The sequence below is a fragment of the Syngnathoides biaculeatus genome, chromosome 2 (genome assembly GCF_019802595.1).
Source record: "Syngnathoides biaculeatus isolate LvHL_M chromosome 2, ASM1980259v1, whole genome shotgun sequence".
In the NCBI taxonomy this organism is placed as follows: domain Eukaryota; kingdom Metazoa; phylum Chordata; class Actinopteri; order Syngnathiformes; family Syngnathidae; genus Syngnathoides; species Syngnathoides biaculeatus.
In genome coordinates, this window is record NC_084641.1 from 7055704 (window position 1) to 7076200 (window position 20497).

Sequence of the window (20497 nt, forward strand, 5' to 3'; positions counted from 1 at the left end):
ATTATTTTGACATGGATGATTTGAGTTTGCAATTTTTTGGGGATTTCGGGGTTTCTCATTCATTTTACGTCAGCGTTGAGCATCGTATCTGAGCATTCACTAGGTATAGTTCATTTATTATGTGCGTTCAGTTTTACGGTGAAATTCAGCTGGAATGTCAATAGACAACTTTAAGCAATCAACATTCACGTTTACGTCATGCTACTATGTTAGCACTTTACCTGTTGTTGTGATCATGTTGGCTCTGGAAGTTGTCCAAGCAGTGTTGGATAGATGTGCTTGAGTTAATTAGGACAAACAAAAAAAATGTGTTTCTGATTTTCTACATTTCAGAACTAGGGCATGGTAGGTATTTTTTTTTTTTTTCTTTTTTCAAATGCGTGGTGTTAAAATGTGAAGGGCAGAGATAATTTTCAGGGTCGGTCGGGATATCGGAGCTGCTAGCTTTTTTGTTTTTTTTAAACACTCCTTATGGAAGGGACCGTTTGTATACAAGTAGTAAGATTTAATATTCAGTCCGATATCGGACCGATATCCCACCTCAAGAATCGTATCGAGACACATGAAGATACACAGTTAAAGGTCTAATCCAGAGGAAATGTATTTTATTTGTCTATCATAAAAATGTAGTTAAAATTTCACTTTTTTTAAAATTCTCAACACAACAGAAATTAAATAAATTAGGGTCAACGTGAGTCTCAAGATTTTCAACTCCCCGGAATGTGTCGTCACATCCAGACAAATTTTAGTCAGAGAGCGAAAAAGCTACCAAAGACGGTGAGGAAGTGTTTTGTATACGGCTGTTCTGCGTCAAAGCTGACTGAGTCAGCTGACATGAATGGCCGAAAGATGAACAGATAGGCAGGCTACGGACCAGGTTTGTGAAGACAAAGCGGGCGCAATGGATTTACAAATCAATGTGGACAGTAATATGTTCCAAGCATTTCACGGAGGGCTGCTTTGAAAACCTGGTACAGTGTTCATTTGGCTCCGGTAGCAAGTAAGTGCGTACGTGTTCAATTGTTTCGTATTGACAAGTATCTATCTCGTTTTAAATGTAAGTACAATACCGTTACAGATATACTGTATATGTCAGCTAATATCTGTATCCATGTGATGTTTAGGAGGTGACAAAATTTGGATACTGTAGAGTTATTGTACTGTTGACGCTGAGGTCTCCCTGAAATTCGACTACGGCAGTGTGTGCTCTCAAGTGTTAGGTGCATTATTTAAAATACGGGCTAAATCTTTAAACGCAGAACGATACCGAAGGTTTCGATTTTTGTTTTACGGCAACAACAAAAACAACTAACGACTCACTATGTGCAAGCACCATCAGACGTTTAAATGTGTTTGAATTAGATTATTTCGTCAACAAGGTGTACGTAGATTTCTTGAGGCACCTACCAGTCTGTGTTTTGGGTGCAAAGTTCCACGTCAACTTCGTCAGGTCTCGCCAAATCCTGTCCTTGTTTTGCATTTGCCAACTCAGGTTCAAACATATATGGTTGAATTACACCTGCATGGGATGTTTTTCGAACATGGGAAGAATAAGAAAATTCCTCCTCTTCAGTTCCCATCTCTTCCACAGAGCATTCATCACTTTTGTCTATCTCCTCTCGATCTCAACCGTGTGTATGATTGTCTATATAGAAAGCTATTTTCTTTACTGGGGTTGTCTTGGTGTGACGTCACACAGAAACGGCTTCAACAGAGCCTCAGTTTGAAACAGCCATCATAGGCATTCGGATTACAAAAAAATTTGCACTTTGGCGGTAATTTATTTCATTTCTGTTGTGTTGAGAATTTTTTCAATATCTTTTTATGAAAAATTGGCTACATTTGTGTGATATATAAATACCATATAGGTCCTCTTGATTAGATGTTTAAAGACTACAGTAATGCATTGCTGTAATGTCTCTTTACTGGTGATTATTTTTGTTTACTAACAAAAGAGATCTACAAATACTTATACAATATATTTCAGAGATTGGGTCACACAGAAAACAGTCTTCCATATTGAAATGATTGGTGTGAATTTGGTTTTCAGCTTGATGGTTTGTGTGCTTTAATGAAAACGGGTCTTTAGAGTAGGTGAAGCCTCAAACTGTCCTTTTTATTTGTTGAAAGTCATGGAACACATTTTCATCTTGTTCGAAAACATTTGTTTCAGCTATGTAAGACTGACTTGGGCCAGGACTTGATGTTTGGGTACCTGTAATGCAGCAGCACTTTTATTTTATCTTGTTTTTGAGAGGTCTCTAAATGTCATGTTTATACCAACTTCACCTAAATGCACACAAAATGTTTTATTCATGCAGTTAATTAACAAAAGGAGCAATCTTTCATAGCCTCCTGTGAATTAAGAAGATGGTTTAGCGTGTAATTGTTGCTGGACCTTAAAGTTGCATCTTAAATAGGTCACAGTTCTCTTAATTAAATCTCATGTTTCACATATGAGGGATCAAAGCACCTGTGAGATGAGCGATCATGGTCATTTTGACTCCTGGATTTTGAGCTATTGTACCTTTTTATTTAGAGAATCTGCATGACCACCTTGATGTCGAGCAAAAACTGAAATTCTTTTCAAGGCAAACATTAAATTAAACTTCAAGAGCTGTTTTGTCACTTGGTCTGAGTTACGGTCTTATGGACTTATCGTCTCACGATGCTGCAGCTGACCTTCCTTGCTTGCACAATCCATGGTCACACAATAGGCATTTTATTAATCACACATGAAGATGAATTGGCATGACACAGCTTTTTCTTTCTCCTCTGCTGTCTTCTCCACTATTACATTTCTCTCCCCGAGGAAAACGGGCTTTTCTTATTCATTGATGGTAGAGCTGCTCATGAGTGGATGACCTATTTGACCATTATGTAGCAGCCATCCCAAAGACCTTGGTCCACTGTGCTTATGCCAGCAAATCAGTAACCACATTTACAGTATATCCACTATGCTTTATACAATCAGGACATTTGGGGCAGAGGAGCATGTTTTAAAAAATGATGACCAATCACTGATCTGAGCACAAGTTGGAGCAATGTGTCTATTTCAGTGATTTCCAACCTTTATGGAGCCAAGTAACATATTTTACAATTGAAAAATCTCACGGCACACCAACAAACAAAGTGTCCGAAAATGGATACATTCATTACTTTCTGTACTTCCTGCCATCTAATACAATAGTATGCATTTGGTCTGTCTGTCGCTATGCCTCAATGGCATGAATAAATGAAGAACGATACATTATGTCTTTGGAAATTATTTTAGCAATTACGTAACATTTCATAATTTTCCACAACACACCCGAAAAGCCGTCATGGCAGGCTGGTTGGGAATCAGTGCTCTATTTACACAACTTGTTCATTTATTATATTTCCGTTTGTTCTGTATCTTAAGTGTCTTCAAAACTTTTTTTTTTTAGCATTTTAGGCTAATGTTAAAACATCAGTGACCTCTGGGGATAATTAAGGATTGGCCATTAACATGTTTAGGTCAAATCAACATTACAACATGACAGAAATAATGGGTGCTAAATTACTGTAATCAAACAACTTAATTGCAATTAAATGACTAACAAATACTGTGAACAACTTGCTTACTGACACTTCTCAATGTCCTGGCTATATGGACAGGTGTTTTTCAGAGTTTACTACTGAAGCAACTGGTGGTTAAGTATGTATTTTCCAGACTACAAGTCGCTCTGGAGTACAAGTCGCAACACCCGTAATTAAAAAAAACGAAGATAAAAACATATGTAAGTCTCACTGGAGTATAAGTCGAATTTTGGGGGAAATTTATTTGATGAAATCCACCACCAAAAACATGTCATTTAAAATTTAAATGACAAACAATTTAAAATTAAAATAGAATAGAGGCAACAACAGGCTAAACGGTATGCTTACGTTACATAACTGAGAACATGCCTGGTATGTTAACAGTGAGAAGAGTTATTCTGATAACTATAGCATAAATAACATACGAAGAAGTTTATCAAAACTATCCGTGTCACTCCAAATGTCCAGTAACTAAAATCCAATGAAATCTTCATCCTTGGTGTCACTTCTAAACAAGTCCGCCAACTCCAGAGGTAGATGATGCGCCGCTTCCTCTTCTACGTCGCTTACGTCAGACTCATCGTCAGTGCCAGTTACAACTAGTCGATTCCAGCCTTTCTGAACCCTGACAGGATGGTTTAGGTATCACAGAAGCCCCTATTTTGTCGAGTCATCCAATAATTTCCCCAAAAATTGCATGGCTGATTCACCCGGAAGCTGTGCTCTCCATCTGTCATCAGATACACAGACCTAGAGCGCCCTCTTTTGGTTGTCAGTGGGAAAACAACAAATAAGCGACTCGAAAAATGGATGGATGGATGTAATAATGTGTTAATAATTTCACATACAAGTCGCTCTATGGAATAAGTTGCGCACCCGGCCAAACTATGAAAAAAAAAAATGTGACTTATAGTCCAAAAAATACGGTACTGTATCTTGGTCAAGGAGCCTTGGACATTGTTAAAGGGGTTCAGGATCAAGCTCAAAACCTTTGACCACTCTTCCACCTAGGCCAGTTATAGTTTAATGATTAAGTTTTCCTAATGGACAGTATGCAGAATTTGATCATATTATATATTATACTGCAATAACTGTCCTGTGATAATGATAACATAATTTTGAACGTATACAAATTATAGTCACATGCTGAAATGCAATTTTACCAATGAATGGCATCGTAATTTCTGAATTCCACCACAGTTTTTGTTACATTTTCAATAAAGTACAACTGTATTGTAAAATATAGAAACAGCTTGTAAAGGTTTTATCCAGTGTGATGTAGCTGAAGAACAGGCAAACATGCACACACAGACACACGCACAGAGGCACATTGTGTATTTAAGGGGCTTTGCCTAGTGAGTGACCTCAGAAGTATTAGTTACATGGTCAGTTCAGCTTGTGAGTGTTTTCATTTTGTGTGTGTGTGTGTGTGTGTGTGTGTGTGTGTGTGTGTGTGTGTGTGTGTGTGTGTGTGAGACTGTAAAGGACCATCTGAATTGAAATTGTCAGCCCCCCCAAAAAAACAGTCGCATTCAAGTATAACCAAGTTTTCAAAATGCCAGCAATATTTATTATTTACGTTATGTGTTTAGTATTTATATTCATTTATTTTGATGTATTTAAATATTCCCGTCTGATTCATGGCAAATGTGATCAAGATTGACATTAGACTTTAAAACTGGCATTTTCTTTCTTTTTCATAAATTCGTATTGACTTCAGCTAATGTAACATTAATTCATTTTACCCATTTCATAGGCCTGTAGCCATCCAAGAAATATGAAACATAATTTATATGCGTTCCAAAAAATGTTAATGAGATTGGACTTTTGTCTTGATCCCTGCCAGGCGCAATCCTGGGACGTTCAGAGACTCAGGAGTGCAGTTACTACAACTCCAGCTGGGAAAAGGAACGTACCAACCGGAGCGGCATTGAACCATGCTACGGCGATAAGGACAAGAGGCGCCACTGCTTCGCGACATGGAAAAATATTTCTGGTAGCGTGGAGGTAGTCAAGCAGGGCTGCTGGTTGGATGACATCAACTGCTATGACAGGTATATTTAAGAAAAGCAAAAAAAAATGTACTTAAAACTATTTTAGATCAATTTGCTCAGACATGCAACTCTTTTCTACTGTAAATTTGTCACTTCACCCTTTATTACCACTGACTGGTGTGACATTCTCTTCTGGAGATGGATTCAGCCAGGAGAGTAAATAATGTTCATAGAGTCTATACGGTTTACTTTTCAGGCCAACGTATTTTGTTAATTCCTGGTGTCTGCCAGATATTCAGTCAGTATAAACTTGAAACCCTAGTTGAGGTGGCGCCACTTTGCCTCCTTGGACAGTCCAGAGCATGTCTCGGGCGGCTGCCACTTCCTGACTTTAATCTGATGAATGTGAGCGTGTGAAAGACCAAGTTAGTCATTAAAACTCAGAAGAATGTATTTTATAATAGTTTTCTATTGTGTGGTACAAACAATGAAATGGCAAGTGTGTTTGTGGATATGTCTAAGGGTATATACTCACACTAGGTAGTCTGTGCTGTGCTTCATCCTACTTCTCAACGTTAAAAGTTTGCTACATTTGGTTATACTTGCCCTCTTGATACTGCTGCAGTCCAGCACAATTGGTCACACACACAGATATAAAAGTTTGCGTGTCGTACATTTCTCTCCAAGGGTTTTCTGCCATTATATTTTTTATGTTTTTATTCAGGCTCGAAATGCCTGATCTTCTGGCAGCCGTAGAAAGGTGGTCGATCTTTTTTTTTTTTTTTTCCTTTTTAAATTTTAGGAGCTTTTGTTGGCATGAAATTTGTGTTCAACTTTTTATAATCCTCCCTGTTGCATCTCTCTCTCTCTCTCTCTCTCTCTCTCTCTCTCTCTCGCTTCCATAAACACACACACAATTGTGATATGAAGGTGGCTCGTACATCTCAGACAAAAATGCTTTAGTGAATCATTATGCATTACATAATGAATAGCATATTTGACTATATGAATGTCTGACATAGAGCAAATTTATTTTATAGTCTGGTCTAGGCATTACGTGTCTGCCCTAGGCTGCCGTTTTTTATTGGCCGTCAGATATTTACAGTGCTACGTCAAAAAACACGCGTCAAGTCTAACATAAACTGCCTTTTGTCTTCAAATGTACTGTGCATGATGGCAACGTGAAGTAAATGTCTTTTGCATCATTATGTCATTGATCAGAGTGGCAAATTTTGACAATAAAGATGACACGTTTTTGGGAAGTGACAAGGAGGAAGTGATGTCGGACGCTGTTGCAGACACACAGCACTCCATAATTCTGGAAGATAAATTACTGTTTTTCTTCCTTTACTTAAATTTTTACCTTTTACTCTTATCTATGTTTTACATATTGAGTCTATTTTGAATGTTGAATTTTTGAAGCGGGAGTATCTTAGTTTTCGAACCTTGGTGTTCTGATAGATTTCGACCTGACCTTCAAGTCATATCAAATCAATTCCTAAAACTGCCTTTTACCATTTGAAGAACATATCTAGAGTGAAGGCTTGGGTGTGTCAAGCAGACCAGGACAAGCTCATCCATGCTTTATCTCCTGGAGACTTGACTACTGTAATGGTCTTCTGACTGGGCTCTCCAAAATGAGCATAGAGTAGAGGTACCACTTTAATGTGCCATCATAAAGTATTGGCCCCTTTGCCAAACTCTTAGTTTTTCAGTTTCCACACTTTGTTTAAGGTAATCAAACAAATTATCGGACAAATATAACCCGAGTGAACGTAAAATACGGATTTTTAAAATGGTTTCAGCTATTTAGGAAAAAAAAATTCCAAGATATGTCCTCTGCGACTGACTCGCGACCAATTCACCTGACCAATTCTGGGATAGGCTCCAGCACTCCCGTGACCCTTGTGACGATAAGCGGCTCGGAAAATGGATGGGTGAATTTCAGAGTTACCTATGTAAAAGTAATTACTTACCCTCTTGTTAAATCATAAATTAATTGTGACTAATTACAATTTATGGTTAATTTTCATTGATCACACCCAAGCCCAATTATGTACCTCCAGACCTGTTCAATCAATAAATCACTTCACAGAATCTGTTGGATAATTGATCTAAAAAATCTGCAACAAAATGAGACTAGACAAACATATTCTAGAACAGTTGAGAAATAAGTAATTGAAATCCATCACTCTGGAAACCGTTACAAAGCCATTTATCAAGCTTTAGGATTCCATCAAAGGGAGAGCTATTATTCTCACGTGAAGAAAATTGTAAGTGGTGAACTTTCCAGGAGTGCCGGACTCCAAGGGAACAGCAATGACTCATCCAGGAGGCCGTAAATGAACTCGGGGCAACGTCTAAAACAACTGCAGGCATCCATTGCCTCAGTTAAGCTGTTCATTAGAGAATGATAAGAGGTGCAAAAATGGTGTTGCGGGTGTCAATAGTTCTACAGATGTGGACCCAAAAGCGAACAGGTCATGTATGGTTCGAGTGGATGGTTTGTTTAATATAACAGATGAGGTTACTTGCAATGTTCCCTCTTAGATGTGTGTAGAATGGAAGCTGGACTACCTCAAGCGTCACATTTTGCACAAATCATTTGAAAGCAATTAGAATTAAATGGTTGAATTAAAGAGGCTTGAGGATAACAAAGTCAATCTTTTGTCTGGTCTCAATCCCATCAAAAATCTGTGGACGTGTCTGAAGAAGCATGTGCAAGCAAAGCAAGCGACAAATCTGGCTAAGGTACACCACTTCAGTCAGGAGGAATAGCCAAGGATTCTAGCCAGGATACTGTCAGAAGTTTGTAGAAGGTTACCCAAAATGTTTGACACGAGTCACACATGTTCAAAGGAAATGCTACTCAATGTTAGGGAATTGTAAACTTTTGACTGCAAAGAAAATAATTGTTGTTTTTGTGGAATTAAACAAAATAAAATAATTTTGGTGATCATGACTGATTTAGTTTGATTTAACTTCATCCATTTTCTTCACTGCTTAACCTCACGAGGGTCGCAGGGAGTGCTGGAGCCTATCCCAGCTGTCAACGGGCAGGAGGCGGGGTACACTCTGAACTGGTTGCCAGCCAATCGCAGGGCACATCGATACAAACAGCAGCATTCACAATCAAACCTAGGGGCAATTTAAAGTGTCCAATTAATGTTGCATGGTTTTGGGATGTGGGTGGAAACCGGACTGCCCAGAGAAGACCCACGCAGGCACGGGGGGAGAACATGCAAACTCCACACAGGCGGATCTGGGATTGAACCCAGGACCTCATAACTGTGAGGCCAACACTTTCCATCTGAGCCACTGTGCTGCCCCTAAAGAAATAGAAAATAATTCAATTTATGAAGGCACAAAAAAATCAAGAAATCACCTAAATAGATTCTGTCAGAGAAAGTGAAGTAGGCTAAAACCAATGTATTGTGCTATGATCCAAAGAAATTCAACAACTCGGGAATCAGGACAACTTGCTGTGATTAATGGAACAATTACCGCAAATTCTGCTGTGTACCACAAAATCCTGAAGGAGAAAGTCCAGCCATCAGTTCCTACCCTCAAACACAAGCGTGCTTCGATCATGCAGAAGGACAACGATCCGAAACACACCAGCAAGTCCATGTCTGAAAGGCTCCAAAAAAAAAACTAAATTTAAGCTTGAGTGGCCAAGTCAAATTCTGGATTTAAATCCAATTGAGATGCTATGGTATGACCTTAAATGGGCAGGTCATGCTAGAAAACCCTCCAATATAGAATTGAAACAATTCTGCAAAGAAGAGTGGGATAAAATTCCTCCAGAGCGATATGAAAGGCTCATCACCAATTATTACGAATGCTTGATTTTAGTTATTGCTGCCAAGGTTTGGATTTTTTTTTTTTTTTGTGCCTTAAAAAATGTGTCATTTGAAAACTACATTTTCTGTTTATTCCCTTGGGTTGTCTCTGAGTGATACTGAAATTGCGATTTCAAATAAATAATAATAATAGTTATGAATGAGCAAAAAGAAAATTAGGAGGGGGTGAATACTTTTTCATGGCACTGTGTGATTACAAACTTTTTTCTTTTAATGGAATTATAATACAGTTTGCCTTTAAAAATTAAGGAATAACCTAAATTCCATTTTGAAATGTATTCCGTCTTCATTTTCTATTTTTTGTTTTTGTTTCCGTTGTTGAGACTGGTTCAACCTTTTATACATTTTCTGCAGCTTATTCTGTTCAGGGTCATATAACTGTAGGAAGTGGAGCCTATCTCATCTGACTTTAGGCACCCAGCTAGTCGGGCCTTAATTACTTGTGGCCTCTGCTGATTACTGCCAAGTAGTGAAATATTTTCAGGGCTTCAAGATGGAGTAACTGTACACTAATAACTACCTAATAACCAAATACAGTATTACCGGTATAACCAATTTCACATGATGGATTTTATAAACCATCAGAAATGAACAAATTGATTTGTCATCATTGATTAAAAACTGCTATTAATGTGATATTAACTTGATGATACTTTTTGTTTTATATTTGGTAAAACGTTCATAATTGTAGATGTGCACCCTGTGTATATTTTGATATCGCTTTGTTCTCCGCAGCAATGAGTGCGTGGAGAGGAAAGAGAATCCCGATGTTTTCTTCTGCTGTTGTGAAGGCAACATGTGCAATGAGCGCTTCCTGTATGCACCTGATACATCCCCACAAAGTGACACACACCAGTCAACAGCCTACAGTATGTACTCCAAACGCTCTTATTTTATACTGTAGCATATTTATATTTTTGTACATTTAGCAAGTTATGCACTGCTTTTCATTTGCACAAGACAAACATTGCAGCATGGTGAGTGACTGTTTAGCACATCTGCCTGACACTTCTGAAAACCCAGGTTCAAATCTGATCTTGCTTATCTGGAGTATTTTCTCCTTGTGACTGCGTTTTTTTTTCTCTGGGTACTCCGGTTTCCTCCCACATCCCAAAGATATGCGTGGTAGGTTAATTGAAGAATCTAAATTGCTCATAGATATGAATGGGAGTACAAATGTTTGTATGTTTGCTTGAAAGTGCATGGCGCTGTAAACTCAGCAAGGGGCTTCCGCTCCATGTGGCGCCGACTTCCCAGCTTCAAGCGTTCAGGCGAAGGATGCGAATTTGTGTGCTCACATCATTCCAAATACCAGTTGTTTTTAATCAATTTGTTATTTTACACGTAAGCTATGTTAGTGTTTCTATATTTGAATGTTTTAGTTGAAGCAATACAGATTGTTGTGTGCACATGTACAATGCAATGACGATGAACTAATGACAAATTGTGCAGCTCTAGTGCACACTTTTCTTCCTCACTTACTGAGGTCAAAGTGTCTTAACAATGATGACTGTGGGTGGATTGGGCTGACACCATGCGATGGAAGGACAGGCACGGCCAGCAGACACCACTCTTTTCCTGCAGGGGTCGGACACAGTTCAGAGCTCTGTTATTTTTGGCCAGAGGATTAAGTGATGTGACAAGATGGATTTGCTCGCCCTGCAGCCTGCATGTGCGTGCATGCATTTACACTCCCCTTGAAAAGTATTGGAAGAGTGAAGCCAATTCCTTTATTGTTGCTGAAGACTGCTCATTTGAATTTGACATCAAATGATGAGTGTGTGAGAAAAATTTACATTTCAGCTTTTATTGAGAGGGATCTAGATCGGTACACCACTTAAAAGATATAGTAGCTGCGTTAGTTTGAATGCACCAATTTTTAATGCTAGTAAACATTTAAATGTTTTTTTAACAACAAGGTCCAGTACATGAATTATTCAAATAATAGTGCACTATGTCTGGACTCAATTTCAGGTTAGGGTTTAATTGTGTGTATGGATGTGTAACTGGAAAACTACCCACGGGTGAAAAACAGCAATTGTGCAGGAGACTTATTGAAAATAAATCAGAACCTTGCACAACCAATGGCTGCAGCCAAAACAACCATTGTAATGTCCTGAGGAAGAAAGAAGCAAGTGGTATGTAGGCTTAGTAACAGATGTTAAAAGAGTAGATAAAGAATAGCATTGGCAGTTTATGACAGAAATGTTGCGAGAGCTGTGAAGAAAGCCCAAAAATAAATGTTGGTGAGCAGCATTACCGACAGGGCAGTAGTCAATGTATGTGAATCTACTGAACAACAGTGTAGAGGCCAAAGGCAAAAGTTTGGAGGGGGAAAGCATCAGCATTATCTAAACATCTATAAAACTTAGTGGATGTAAAGACTTGGGCTTGGTTTTTATGGGACAGGCTTTCTAATCTTCATTAATGTAACACATGATGGCAGCAATGAAATGAACTCAGTCTACTGTAAGACTGGAATCATCTAAGGCATTGGATTCAACTTTTTCTGTTAAAGTCATGTCTCCATTTCGTTTTGGCATGTACAACTTTTTTTTCTCCTCATTTACAATCCTGAGTAGAAACTCGGGCTAATTTACCTAATACTGGATGAGAACTACTGAATGCAGATGAGAAAGCGAAGTGACTTTTCAAGCAGTCAGCTGCCAAGAAAGAAAAAATGTTGTGGTTTGTGTGACAAGTTGTGTGTACGTATTGAAGTTCTTTGTGACAGACAGCTAGATAAGACGGATAACTCACCCAAGTTGAAATAATTTGATTGCTCCTTCTCCTGTATGTCGTGGTACGCTATTAGTCTAAGAATATTACTCTAAATTCGCATTGATATTAATGCAGTCACTCACATTTGGAAAATGTACAGGTGTGGTCAGTCATGCCCACAGATATAAAGTTATGGGTGTGTGTTCTGTTTGTAATTATGAGTGTACCCCTTTCAGAGCGGAGGGGGGGTGTGTGTAAGGTAAACTCGGAAGTAGAAGTCGCCTGTGCAGCAGCTCTTTGTTAGAGACCTTGTGTTTCCGTGTTAAAAAACAAAAAGGCGTCAGGGTGTTGTTCAATGCGCTGAATTGGTTTTCATGTCGCGCAGTGGCTCAGCTTAAAGGGAAGATTGGTCAAGACTACACAAAAGAAGCAACGTCTTTCAATAGTCATGTATTTCTACTCACAACAAATTTTACCCGTGGGATTTTTCGTGCTCGACCGTGCAGATTTGCGAGTGCGATGGCGCACGGGTGCATACGCAGAGGTTGGGTGGGATTTGCAACTGAATGACTGAGTCTTTCTCACTTCAGTCTAGTTTAAGTTTTTTTCATTTATTAATATATTATTTAAAATGCTATTTTTTACATTACAAGTAATACTAGCTTTGTAAATTGTAAGTCTACATGCAATGATATAATCTCTTGGTGCAAGATTTTGTATGCACTTGCAGTGGGTGTGGCACAGTGTCAAGTCTATTAGTTCAATAAGATATTGAATGCTGTCATTCCTTTCTTGCAGCCACATCCAACCCCTTTTCCCAAAAGCCTCAGCTCTTCAGCACCCTGCTTTACTCCCTGGTTCCGATCATCGGACTGGCCGCTGTCGTCCTCTTCTCTTTCTGGATGTGGCGCCACCACAAGTTGGCCTATCCGGCGGCCCTCGTTCCTACACATGTAAGAAAACAAAAAACATGGACATACATACACAATGCTTCATGATCCTTAGCTCAAACCATTTTATTCCTGATTTTCCGCTCACTCTCAGTTTAAATAAATGGCACGAGTGACTACTCTATTTTGATAGGAAGATCGTTTAAACAAAGGGCAGCACTTCATTCTATGTTCAACAGCAAGGAGAAGAAAACCCATGCAGTAGCTCCATCATATGGAAGAGAAGTCAGGGCCCTCTGCATTATTGATGAGGCTTTATATAGACAAACAATAGTTAACAGAAACGCTTACAGGACTGCCTTGGAGAGTAATGTTGTTGGTGGGTGGATAGTGTGGGAGAGAGAGTGAAAAGAGACAAGCAGTTCTCTCAATTTGGTGGTTAAATCTGCAAGGGGCTGTTGCATACCAGACTGGAAATACTATTAAACTATGGAAAATACAACTCTACAAAAAGCCCTAAACATTTTCCGGAAACAGTTCAATATTTACAAGTTGCAATGAGGCTTAATAACATCCAAGCAAAGAATAAAATAGCATAATTTACAATGAAAACTGGAAAACAACGCTAAAAGATTCATAAAATCATGGTCATGGAAGTGATACTTTATATATTTGGGGCATTCATTTCATGCAAAGTACACTCAGCGATAAAAATTATGTCACAGTAATTCATGTAAGACTAATCCTGTATGCGTTTCCAGAACCTGACCTGCTTCTTTTTCGAAAGAGATGAAAGCAAGACTTGCACAGTAGAAACGGTGAACATGTACTGTACATACATATATACATTGCTGCACGTGGAAAAACCAAATGCTCATCATAAGATATGTATACTGAAAATAAAACCAAAATGAATTGAACTTGAATTATTTTGTACTTCAAAAGTAATAATTGTATTCATTATTAATTGCTTATTTTACATGTTTTTTTTATTATTCAAACTGTTCAGATATAAAATGTTTACATGAAGCAGTTATGTTGCAATTTCAACATTTTTATTGTTGGTTTTGTTTAACTGATACAGGATTTTCTGTTTGTCCTAAGTCTAAAGTTATCTTATTTAACCTATTAGTTATCAAATTGTTCATTTTTTTTCTCTCACACCTACTGCTGGTTATTGTTCTCTGATAAATATTACTCGCTCAAGTCTTTCCAAATATTTCATACTACAATAAGTAAAGTATGTATGATTATTGATAAGTTCGGATCAATATCAGTCTCCGCCAAAACTCAAGACAGCAATACCTGTATCGGACTGGAAGTTAAAAGGTTGGATGGGGACATCCCTACCTTCTTTACAGTATGTAGTGTATGTTTCAAGGTGTCACCCACTGTCAAGTTTTTAAAAACTTCTTTTTGTGAAAAATCATGGTGGACTCAATGGGATCTGAGCACAATTAAAAATACATTGAATTAAAAGTAGTTGCTTACTTAACACAAAGTCATGAAAGTGTTATCGATCCCTTCATTTAATACTCAACCATATCCCTTTAAGTTGCGCTCTATGCTTGTCCAAAGACATTTAACTAGTTGAGGACACTTTCATGGAATCCAATGTGTCAACACATTTAAAACAATTTGTAAAGATAATGCTCAATTACTGTATGTGAATAATTCATCAGTGTTTTTATCACTTTATAGAACCACTTTTACCAACTCAGCAAAATGTGAGATGCGTTAAATGGCCTCTTCATAATAATATGGGAACTACACCTCTGTAATTTCTCGTGTATATTTTCTTGCTATCATATGCACCCTCAAAATGAAGCCCAAAAATTAGAAAAATCCTTCCACCTACATTATTATGTGCACCATAGATTTGCTGCTATCCATATCCTCAAATCATGAAGTACTATCTGTATTTAATTGGGTTTAAAAAAAAATATATTCTGCTCCATGTGCGTGCACTGGTGTAATTGTTTTTTTTTTGTTTTTTTGCCGAATGTTTGTATTGCTCGCTTAATGTTACTTTATGTCTGAAAACAGTTACAAATCATCATCAAAATTTGTCGACATCTCCTTGTATGCCCCTTTCCCTACTTTGGGTTTTTCAGATGTTAAGGGTTTTCTTCTCCTCAGCCACTATAGAAAAAAGGTTAAGGTTACTTAAACTGTGACCAGTTGTCACCGAAATGTATGTACGTGATAATGTCTCCTCAAACTATGAAAATATTAGAGCATTTCCCCAGTATTTTTTATTCTATAGACAAATGTTTTCCTCTCCATAGGAATTCCCCAACCTTAGTTTGGAAAACACTTGAGTTTTTAAAATCCAAAATATTGGGGCTCAAGTTGTAATATTTTCACAGGTTGTGGTGGTCATTGAGTAAAGATGTCCACACAAGACCATCATGATTCTCTTGTGAGCGACGGAAATTTACTGTAATACACACTACATGCTGCAAGTATTCACAGCATTTCACTTTTTCCACATTTTGTTATAGTCTATTATAAAAAATGAGTAATTTCTTTTTACCCCTCAAAATTCTACACACAACTCTCCGTAATGACAGTGAAAAAACTGTTTTTGAAAAAACTTTTAACAATAATTTTTAAAAAAGCATTTTACATGTAGATACAAATTACAGTCTTTGCGCAATAATTATGAAGTCTGATTTCAACTTTAGCTGTTTCCGTTCTGTTCTTTTTCTTTGAGGTACCTAGATTACTTCCGTCGGTGCCAATATGTAGAAATTTTCCATATTGTTGATGAAATCTTTTTAGTGTTAAATGACCATGGTGCTTTGTTTCCTCATTTTATTTGTGAGACAAAGAGTGCACACTAGAAGTAAAGCAGTAGCATGTCTATTGAAATTATTAATCCCATATATCTGAACATTTGACTAAACTGCTCAAAACAAAAAAGGCTAGAGATGCAGAACATTTTAAATGGCAAACTTGTGATTCTCTCATTGCTTACATGTGATCACAGATGCATACTAGAAAACTTTTTTTCTTTTTCCTCCTAACACTTTGACAATGCCATCCAGCAGTGCTGTCATCCTAATGTTTTATTTTTATTTATTTATTTTTATAAATACAATCAACATTACAGACATGACAAAGTTTGTGTGAGGCGGGAAGAAATCCTCCCATCATCTGGTACCTTCTATCGCTTTCCATCCGCTAACTGACATAATAATTTCTCTGTTTGCTTCTTATGTTCTTTTTCATAAAGCACCCCTTTCACATTATGGTGGAGGTAAGAGCAGTTCAATTGTGTAGTTAAAACACTATTAATTTCTCCCTCCCTCTGGGTTCGGTATGAATTCGCCACTTAAGTCCCAGACTGTCATTTTCTTATTCTCTTCAACAGAGTCTTGTTCATTTAATACCCAGCACATTTCCGTCTGTTTTTCTTTTACTTGTATTCTTTGCTGCCTGAGTTTATTGCATGAGTGAATGTCTTTTGTGTTCCCGGCTGAAAATGGATTGTGCATGGTGGAAAGGAGGTGACTCCACAGCTCCAAATGCAGCCGTCCAATACCCCCACCCCCTTTTTTTCATGTGAATGTCCACATGTAATGTTTATGTAACATTGTGTCTGAGTCCACTCCACTGATGGCCAGTGTGCTGCTTTTTTTCCCAGGTTGACGTGAAATTGCAGAGTAACTCAATTTGCATTATTTTTTTTTTTCCATTTTGTCCCTTTCATGGGGACCCCAGCTTGATGATAAATAATGCAACACCAGTAATTACTCTAAAACATTTTGGGATATCAGGCTATTGGGAGAAATTTCAAGATGAACCTAAAATGCACGACAACCTCCAGAGCTGAACTTAGTTTGACCTTCTGCAAACCATTGACACTACAGATCCAAATGTTCAATGTGCCAGTAACTTGCTTCAGGTGTTTGATCCATGAATGGACCAATACATTTCCTGGCTCAGTGAAAACTTATGTAAATTGTCCTCTTCGTCATGTTGTTCACATGATGACATTTTGAGACCATAGCGGCAACTGTCCTAAGCAGGTTGCAACAGACTGTGAGACTGGAAGAGTCACGGAAATGGATACAAGTAGACACCATGGAAATTTGTGGGAAATATTCCGCTTAAGCTCCTTATTAGAGAACACCAAGCGATGCAAAATATATTGAAACAATCAAACAGATGTGCTTTCAGAAGGTCAAATTAAGCTCATCTCTAAATGTAACTTGTAGTGCATTTTAGTTCCATCTTGAAATTTCACCTGAAAGCCTAGTATCCCTAACTTTTTATGAAAAGTGTTAATTTTGCGCACTTGCACTTACTTTGTATCCTGTATAAGATTCAGTTGAATTTCAAGTAAAAGGTTGGCTTTGACTCGATTAGCAACTGTGAGATCGGTGTGAAGCAGGAGACAGTTTGTGCCTGGCTTCCTGTGTTGTGCTGACTAAGCGTTATGCATCGCCTCTGGATGCAGTGGCACTCGGCTAGTTGACAGAAGATGCGGTGACTCCTGACTGAGACCTAGTCTGACCCTCTGCCCAGACAGTCCTTCTGTAACCTGTTTTTGGACGATCCCAATATCACAATCATATCAATTATGGAAGTGCCACGGAGTTATCTAACAGGATGTTGCGCCTCATAGGAATTCAATCTTGTAAGGTTTAGAAGTAAGAAGTCCTTCACTGATCCTTTTCTCTACAGTATAAGACAGACTTCTTTGAACCCAATTAATAACTTTCGTTTACACGTTATGGTGGAGGCAGACAATAAATAACCTTCTGCTCCATTTTTACCTGCATGATTCATGAATTTCAGGGGACTTATAAAAAGATGGGGTAAAAGGTGAAGTTTCTTAGTTTTTTTTTCTTTTTTTCCTTCAGTCATTTTTCCAAACTATTCCTATGTATATATACATTAATACCCTGAACAGTTATTTGCATAACATGGTACTGGAATTTCCTCTCATCCAAAACACACATTTAGAACTGTTATCGGCATATATTTCAGTAGAAAATTTCAACTATGGGAATAATGTGTGTCAACCACCTCATTATCTTGAGTGTCAAATGTACCAACAGCCTTGTGTTGCAGAATGTGACCATAATATTTTGAGACATGCTCATTTTTGTTCACCAAAATAACTTTGCTACGTAAGCAATGAGACTTGGCAACAGATTTCATCCCAATTTTTTATGTGAAGGGTTTTGAGCAAACAGGGCCTGAGCTTTTGAACATATGAATTGGACTGATTGTTTTAATTTTCCTTTTGCATAGTTGCTGGAATCAATTTTTCAAATGTTATTAAACTTATCTAAGTCTAATCTAATAAGGGCATTTGCTGACCCACCCACCCCCCATTTTGTGAGACTATGTATGCAATATATCAGCATCATTTTTTTCTAGAGGTGATATTTGTATGCTGAGCCTTACCCTTAATTGGCTATTCAGACAGCCATGGATTCACAGGCTTGCACTTCCGCAGTTTGAAAACAAGGGGAGAGTGGATCCGGTTGGCTTCAGGGTTTTGAAACTTGCCCCATCTTATCATGTAAGCCCCTCTAGTCAAGTGATAACAGGAATGTTGCAGGAGTGGAAGAATGATACCGTCTTTCATTTCCCCTCACATCGTTACTGAAGAGGAAAGTTTCTGGGAGCATATCTGCCTACATCAGTCAGTCAACATCTATGGGTAACTTTTTAGCTGTGCGAAAAGTGCCCAATCCCCCCCCCCTTTTTATTTTTTTTGCTCCCCCTTGCATGACTTTTTGTAACCTTCCCTTCACTCAACGGTTCTCCTTCTATGCCCTGACAAACCTGAACCTTGCCCTTTCTGTAAAGTCGCATGTGAATCTGATCAGTTTAATCCAGATCACTTGCTGTCTTTAAACCTTTTAGATTTCAAACACTTGTCTTTGCTCTCATTGAAGTTTGTGTGGGGTTATTAGGGACACACAAACACATCAATTTAGGTTTGACTTCCTTTTCTTTATGAATCACTGATTTATCTTTTTTACCTCCTTACTAACCAAGCGGTAGTGAACATATTCTTCTATAATTATAGGAGAGTCAATTCAACCACATTTGTCTTTAAAAGACAAAGTAAAAGTTGTCTGTTAAAAGACATCGTGCAAATACAGCCTGGAGTGTTCAATATACAGTGGAGGAAAGAAATGATCCCTCACCGATTTTGCAATTTCAACCCGTGACAAAGGCGTGGTCTATCATTTTAATGGTAGATTTATGTTAACAGTGAGAGACAATATCTTAAAGAAAATCCAAAGAATCACATTTTTAAAATGTAATTCCATTTCATCGAGTGAAATAAGTAAGTGATCCCTGACCAACAATATAAAATTCTGGCTCCCACAGACTAGCCTTTTCACTTCAAGAAATGTAAATTCCTTATTTGACACCAATCTCAACTTGTTACCTGAATAAAGACACCTGCCCACAGGATCAGTCAGTCAGACACCAACTTCTCCATCATTGGCAAGTATGCTGAAATTGATTAAAATCCTGCAGGGGCTGCAATTCCCCCCTGCTCAAGAAAGCCCCGTCAAGTTTCCGGAGTGAAGACATGAAGGAGATATAGAATGACTGGGAGAGGTTGATGTAGTCAGATGAGAGAAAAATCTAGCTGTTTGGAATTTGTTTGACTCACTGTGTTTGGAAGAAGAGGAATTCAGCCTATGACATCAAGAACACCATCTTCAGTCAAGCATCAATTTGGAAGCATTACTTTGGCGGTGTGTCTGCAAAGCGGACAGGTCAACTTCACTGCATTGAGGGAGATATGGATGGAGCCTTATCCTGGGGTATAACTGCCTTCTCTCAGCCAGTTAACTTCAAATGGGTCATGAAATGAGTCCATTCCTACGATGACCCAAAGCCCACAACCAACGAAATGAAAGTGTGCCTAAAGAAGCAGTAGAATAATAATAATTGAAAAATATTTTCTTTTTTTAATGTAATTTTATTGATATTCTGTCCCATGCTGTTAAAACACACACACCATTATAGACATTTTTTGTCAGTGTGTAAACTTAAAAAAACAGTGAGAGATCAAAAAATTATTTCCTCTACTGCAATTGGCTGGTGACCAATTCACTGTGGACTCCGCCTCTCCCCCTAAGTCAGCTGGGATTGGCTCCAGCACGCCCGGGACCCAAGCGAGGATAAGTGGTATGGAAAATGGATTAATGGATATAGCCAGTCCCAGAGCTTGAACACAATCCATTTTGAGTCAACTGGTCCACGTCTGACTTTTCTGTTATGGAGTAATCGAAAGAAAATATTCATAGTCATTATTACCTACTTCTGATGGCTACATATTATTTGAATGTTCTCAAGTGTCGTATAGTTGCACAATTAAGTTAGCGTAAAAAAACAATCTTCACCTTAAACTGTTACCAAACATTCAATCTTCCACAAAGTATTTGCTCTGCTGCCTTGACACAGATATCATCTAAAGTGACAT

At 38.0% G+C, this 20497-nt stretch overlaps 1 protein-coding gene across 2 annotated transcripts in view; it reads left to right on the top strand.

Annotated features, from left to right (window-relative positions):
• Positions 1–20497, top strand: part of LOC133505914 (activin receptor type-2A-like) — a 48493-nt gene that overhangs the window by 16882 nt on the left and 11114 nt on the right. For both annotated transcript variants that reach the window (XM_061829465.1, XM_061829473.1), the window contains exons 2-4: positions 5408–5615; positions 10154–10287; positions 12938–13092. In XM_061829465.1, the coding sequence (XP_061685449.1) occupies positions 5408–5615; positions 10154–10287; positions 12938–13092 (497 nt within the window). The remainder of the gene's footprint in view (positions 1–5407; positions 5616–10153; positions 10288–12937; positions 13093–20497) is intronic.